Source organism: Neltuma alba, unplaced genomic scaffold (genome assembly GCF_004799145.2).
Source record: "Neltuma alba isolate B1F8T4 unplaced genomic scaffold, ASM479914v2 tig00003349_pilon, whole genome shotgun sequence".
NCBI lineage: Eukaryota > Viridiplantae > Streptophyta > Magnoliopsida > Fabales > Fabaceae > Neltuma > Neltuma alba.
Genome location: NW_021633248.1, coordinates 20,073 through 27,273, shown reverse-complemented (window position 1 = coordinate 27,273; position 7,201 = coordinate 20,073). Strand labels below are relative to the sequence as shown.

General features: G+C 35.1%; 1 protein-coding gene across 1 annotated transcript; it reads right to left on the bottom strand.

Moving 5' to 3' along the window:
• Window positions 1-5,686: 5,686 nt before the first annotated feature.
• Window positions 5,687-7,201, bottom strand: LOC114741322 (mitochondrial uncoupling protein 5). Its single transcript, XM_028929574.1, has one exon. It carries the CDS (start codon window positions 6,901-6,903, stop codon window positions 5,914-5,916), a length of 990 nt encoding a protein of 329 aa, XP_028785407.1. The 5' UTR covers window positions 6,904-7,201; the 3' UTR covers window positions 5,687-5,913.

Below are 7,201 nucleotides of genomic sequence, written 5' to 3'. Positions count from 1 at the left end.
TTTGCATGGGACGATGAAGAAGGAAGGCAGCAGCTCGCGGTCGCAGCGGGGTCCATTGATATCTCAAGTGATTACGGACACTGCGAATTGCAAATATCGTTCCGAATTTCACGCGTTTGTGGGGCCCTTCCATTCACTAGGACTTTCCCACTCTTTCTTTTTCATTTTTCACACTTGTAAATAGTTCTGCTGTTATACTTTTCATTTTTATTTTTTCTTTAAAAAAAAAAAGGTGATGAGGCCTCCATAGCTAATTTTTTTGGTTTAGGTTGGGAATATAAGTGTGATGATATTGATAATTCATGCGTATATTTGTGCACATTAAAATTAATAACAAATTGTAGATATTGCTCTGAAAATGATGGACAAACAACACACCATTAATGCTGATTTTTTTTAAAAAATTTAATATTAATAGAAAGTTGTCATTAGAGCAAGTAATGTGGACACCCTGCTATTCTCCAAAAGATGCGGTCTTTGGTTGTCAAAATACCAACCCGTGCTATTTTGGGCCCGCTCCACTAGAGGAGGATAAGATATGATTAAAATTAAGAATTTGAAAATTGTAAAAATTAGAGAGGATGCGCCCAATGTAAAAATTAGATGGTATCATTGGTCACCAACAATTTGTGCCTCATAACCAATAGGAATTGAATTTAGCGAAATGGGTTAGTCTCTCATAATGCAGTGAACTGATATTCAAATCTTTGTTAAAAGAGATACTAATATTTAATGCATGATAGTATTTTGAACAGAATTATTTTCAATAGAAATATATACACACACATATGCGTAGCAGAAAAGAGAAGAAACAATTTATGGCTCATAGCGAGCCATTGGACTTTGTGCAACCATGCACCGAATCCAGATGCCCTCATAGAAGCATATGATTGGGCCTAAGACACAAATGGGCCATTTTGCTATTTCTGGCGAGAGGGGGTAAAAAATAGTGCGCAGATAGGACCAACACCCACTGCCGGGACACAAATGCACACGCCAACGTTGAGTTGCCATTTATAGAGGGAAAATTACATTGCGTTTCTGCATAAGGATTCTACTCCTCTAATCCTAAATATAAAACTTATTTTGTAGTACAAATTATACTAATTATATTATAAAATGGATTTTATATATATTTAGAACTAAAAGAGTAATTCTTAAAAAATCCCATGAAATATACAAAGGGTTTGATGTCCTTTTATCAAAATTCTCTTAATTAAAATCCTCTTATGGCCAATTGGCCATGTTAGGATTCGAGACCACTAGATTCACTTAATAAGAACCCGCAAAATATTATATATATATATATATATATATTAGTTTTGTCAGTTGCAAAACTTTAGCTGTCAATTCTAATATGATAGTTGTCAATAGAAAATTGTAAACTTTAGTATAAAAAATCCACAGCTCATCTTATGAAACCTACTAATGATAAATTACTGATTTCTTATGCTAAAGTTATTAATTTCCTGCATTCAAATTGTTAATCTTCCATTCACAACTATCCCACTAGAATTGATAACTTTAGTATAAAAAATTTACAACTAATCTTATTCATCTTTCTCTCTAATACGACAACTAAAATAAATAATTAATTAGAGCAGAATAGGAAACTAATCTAGAAAAATTGAGACATCTTGTAAATTTTTTTAATAAAAAGAGACGAAGTAGAGATAATAATTGTTACTCATGAAAAGAGACTGAGGGTCTTGTCCTAAATAAAAAGTACTACCTCCGGTCCTTAATATAAGATCCTATTTAACTTTTTGTTTGGTCCTAATTATAAGACCCCAATCCATTTTGTCTCTCATATTTATGCATTTTTTTTCAAAATAGTCCTTCTAATAATGATAGTTCTAGTCAATACACTTAATTAACAAGGATATTTTAGGAATGACAACACTTATTTATTACAAATAACTAAATTAACTTACTTCCTTAATCTCTTCAAAAAAGTCAACTGGGTTTTATAATTAAGACCGGAGGTAATATAATTTACAGTATAAATTACTGTATAAACTAAATTTTATATTTAAAATTGAAGACAATAATATTTTATAATTGTGGCGTGTAGTTGGATGGCTTAAAAGACTGAAGAAGCCCACTTTCTGGGGGTCTCATCCGGTGGGGCCCCATCCTAATCATGTCCACGTTATTGTGGTCACTGCCTTCGTTTTATCCTCAATGTTTTCTCACTTTTGTTCTCTTCTTAATCCTAGTTTCTCCACACAACCTTGCCCAGCTTCTTATATTGGCGTCCTCAATTTATAACTCAAAAGCTAATTTTCTGATTCACTCTCATATTCTTTCCCACCACTATCCTCAACTTCCTTACCTAGTTACCTCCGTTATTAATATAAGATTTAGTTAAATAATCCAGAGAGATTAAAAAAATTAGTTAAATTAGTTATTTGTAATAAATATGTGTCATCGTTCCTAAAATATTCGTTCTAATCATATGTATTAGTTTAAACTACCAGTTGATTAAACTTTTTTTGTGTGTAACTATTTGATGGAACTTTTAATATATATAACTACTATAAGAATTATTTATTTTGAAAAATAAATAAATAAGAAAGATAAAGTGGATTGATATATTATATTTTGAATCAAATTAAAAGTTAAATTTGCTTTTATATTAAGGATTAGAAGTAGTATTAAATTTAGCATACGATTGACTCGGGAAAAAAATCGGCACACTATTGATGAGTTGAATTAAGAAAAGGGAATTTCTTACTTTTTTTAATATTAATGTTAGATAAGTAATGGCTCGAGTGAAAGGGGTTATGGTGTTGGCCCAAAAAAAGAATAAGGTTATGGCTACTTAATACAAAATCTTGAGTTTAAATTTATGTGAATATTAAAAAAAATCAAAATAGTTATATTGAAAAAAATAAATAGTTTTATTTCTTGTTTGGGGTTCAATTGAATCAAAACTTAAAGGGTTAAAAGTCGTTTTTACTGTGAAACTATTCGCGAAGAAACTGCAAACATACAAAAAAAATTTTACTCAATGTAGCTCTGAAATTTTTTTTTTTAAAAAGAAGCAATTTGTTAGAAAATTAATATTAATGTTAACCGTAAGACAATGGCGACGTTGTTTTTTTTTTTTTACCATGCTAAAATATACCACCTCATATTCTAATTATAAAATTTTATTTATAATTTACAAACAAGTATTAAGTAGAAGGAAAAAATTGAACACCTACAGCTCCTTTACAGTTGCTTTCATGGCAAAAATACTGTTAACCCATAATTTTGACACATCAATAATACCGCGTAGCAAATGATTTTTTTCATTAGACTGTGGATATGTCCATATTTGAAAAAACGTGGAAGAGAGGGAAAGATCAGGGAGCGAGACAGAAAAGGAAAAGCCATATCGGGTTAAATAAAAGCAGATGCAGGCTTTGTCTCCCTTTCAAATTTTGTGGTAAAACTAATTATGCATATGTGTGTGGTTGTTATTTAACATATGAGCTGCCTCGAAAGGTATTGGATAGTCAAATCAACCATTTATTTTAAAATGTCTATATTCTAAATACAAAGAACCTCATTGTTGCCTCCTATGACCCATCCATTCATATTACTGTTCTGTGTATGTGGACCGTTCATCTACAATTTTATATGTGGCATCTATTCATTATATCCCACTTCCACGTAAGGTTTACGTCTACATGCCTATAATTGAACGATATTCAGAATCATTTAACTTTTTCTTAAAAATTATTTATTAACTAGATTTTAGGTTTTGTTTTTCTTCCTTTCTTTTGACGGAAAGGTTTGTCAACACCTAATAGCCAAGCAGTTTGCTTGGGTCATGTCTTTGAAAAGATTCTCAGGCGTTGTAGTTTGCGGCATTTGAGAGGAATGGACGAGATCAGAACGTGGAACACAGCGATTCCATTTATTGGTTATATAAAGTTCAGCATATATCCTCCAGTGCTGGGCTCATCATTTTCCCCTTTTTTCCATTTTTTTTTGCACTTTAAAGTATGAGAAATTAGGCCGAAAAAGTATGAATAATGTATAAGGTCAGAAAATATCATATAGCGTATGCATATAAAAGCATGTGAATTTTGCCATCTCACTGCACAATTGCTTGACTAAAATATGCATTCAAATACCATAACAGCTCCCATGTAAGTGAGGTTTACAAACTTAATCCTACTTATAATCTTAAGTCGTTAATATTTATTTTTTTAATCCAAATAAAATGTCTCTATTTGGCATATCATTTGTTATGTTCAAATTTAAAAATATGCTAATAGAATCATTAAGAAAACATGTTTAAAGTTCAATCCTATATAATGTTTTATAGGGTTATATATAGAAATAAGAGTTTAGTATCCTGCAATAAATTAAAACTAGTTTTAAATTGATGGCCTATAAAAAGAGTAGCTTTTATTTAGATTATATGCGGAACTAATTATGAAAGGGAAAGCAATTAGACTGCAAATAAGGTTTATAAATAAGATCAAAGGTAGTATTTATCAAATTAAGTCACATTTTTTTTTCCAAAGTTTCCTAATAGTAACGGGCTAACCCTCTTTAAGGGATTTCTGAGAGGTTCTGGCTCCCCTTTTAAATTTACCTAATCAATATTAATTTCCTAATTATGATGTTTCCCTAATTTCTTTTTTGGTCAGAATGATGTTTCCCTAATTTAAATACATTTATTAGGCAGATTGATTTGGTTTGGGATAGTTCGATCCGCCCGTTTGGGAGAAGCCGGAAGCTTGTATAAAACACATTAGATGTTATATAATTTTATCTATGCATTCACATTTTCTTAATACAAAATCAATTATATAAAATGAAAAAAAATTCATTTTATATAATTGATTAATTAATAAAACATCCAGTAATTAAAATAAATTGAACGCAAGATTGAAGCAAAGAATGGAGCCTGTAATTTTATCAGGAAAGAAAAAAAAGGACTGGAGACTGTAATGTTATGACCTGTAAAAAAATACTTTATTAATATAAAATATATAAAATTGGCTGTTTTAAAATAAAGAGCATAATAAATCATGGCAGTCATTTCATATCGGGATTATAGAAGATTCGATCCATCGCTCTCTAGGATGGTAGAATTTGTGTGGTTTGGAAGTAATCTATATTTTTCTGGGTTTTGCTAACTTGTTACTCGTTCCGTTCTTTATTGATGTTTATGACATGTTCTTATATATAAAAGACACTTAAAACTTATTTTTATTTTTTTATTGATTTCTTATTTTACCTCTATTTATTTTGTTTCCAACTCATACTCTCTCTTTTCTTCCCATTTCTCTTTCTTTTAATAATTTAATTGTTCTCTTTCATACTTTCTTTCCTATTAATAGGGACATTATTAGAAAAAAACATTATACTTTTTATATATTAATTGTCCTCAACTAATTTTAACTGTTTTTTTTATCAACGTGATTTGGTTATTTGTCTCATAATAAATAACACACATTCCCACGTTCTGGGAGAAAGTTAATAAAATCAAAGTGACGTAAACCTGTGGTCGTTTACCATATGCCTCTCGCTCCTCTCGATCATCGCCAACATGGAAGAGCAACAAGTTCAGATTCTTTTGTTGCCACCAGTATTTCCCAGAGAACCACAACCAGAATCAGTTAACGTGGTTCTTAAGCATTGGAAACAGACACAAGAAAAGTAGCCAACACAATTTACGTCGTTTTAAAGCAGCATCTGGAGCCAAGAACCTTCTTGCCTTGAAAGAATTGAACAACACCACAGGATTTTACTCAATTCGAATTTCAAACAACCAATACAGAGCTGACTTTTCATTTCAGACAGACGATGTCATACTGCATAAATGTAAAACAGGGCATAAATTCGGGATAACTAAAGAGTTAAATTTTGAAACGTTCTAAGATTCTTCGTCATCATCAACTCCCTTGCTCAGAAATCCTTCAACAACTTGCGAACCTGTTCAAGCGTCACAAACAGCACCACAGTAAACGGTCCTTGCCTCGAAATCGTTGGGATAAAACCTTTGTACAGTGCCATAGGACCTTCAGCCCGAACAGTTTTCAGAGCACAGTCCAACGCCCCGGAGTACGGTGGCTGTGCCCCCGGCTCCACCTTCATGTTCATTACCCTTGTCTTTATCACGTCCACCGGATTCGACGCTACGGCTGCCACAAACCCTGCCGCGAAGCTCGCCGTCACGTGGGTCCCAAGCCCATCGCGCATAACTCCCTTCGCCAGTATCGCCTCCTTCACCTGATCGTAAGTAGCCAGTTGCGATGCCGTCACAAGCATCGCCCGGTTCACCGTAAGCGACGATCCGCGCCACAGGCTAGTCACTCCCTCTTGCTTTCCCATTCGGGTGATTGCGTCCACAACTGATGTGTAGTTCCGGCGTTGAGCCGGCGGGAGCCGACCGTCGGCTTGCATTCGAACCATGGCTACATCAGCCGGATTTCCGATGGCAGCACCGATGGCCCCAGAGATCAGACCGGCGCCGATTTTGCGAGACAACGGCATGGTGCCCTTGTTGGGATCGGACCATTTCTGCCTGAGAACCTCGTAGAGACCCATTCGGGTGGTGGAGTAGAGGCACTGACGGAGAACGGTGGCGGAGACGCCGGAGAAAAGAGCGGTTACGCCTTCTTGTTGGATAAGGCGTACGCCAACGGTAATGGGACCCACGCGAGCAGGCGCCGCAGCGGCAGCGGCCGCTGCCTGTGGGATCGGAGGCACGACCTGGTGGACGGAACCAGGTTGAAAGGCGAGAGCTGGTCGGAGGCTGTGGACCGCCGGATTGGGTTTGGGTGCATGGTTCTCGCCCTGGAGCTGCATACGGACCTTGATGAGGTCGAGAGGGTGAGTGGAACACCCGGCAACAACGGAAGCTATGCCTCCTTCAACAAAACCCTTGACACCCATTTGGGATTTTCTGGGCAAGCAAGCAAAAGAATAGATCTATTGAGGCAAAATTGAAAGAATGGATGTGAGGATGGTGTTAGCCGGTGAGAGAAAATTTGGGGGAAAAATTGAGAAGAGGGATTGAAGCAAAAGAAGAAGAGGTTAGAGGAAATTAATGACAATAGGACCAGTTGGAGTTAGGGTTCATCTCACTGGAAACCAGGAGATGGGAATGGAGGCCACAAGCTATGGAAGAGGAGTGTGGAACGGAGGGCCTCTGAGACATATGCTGGCGGCTACGAAAAAACAAATGTGGGGT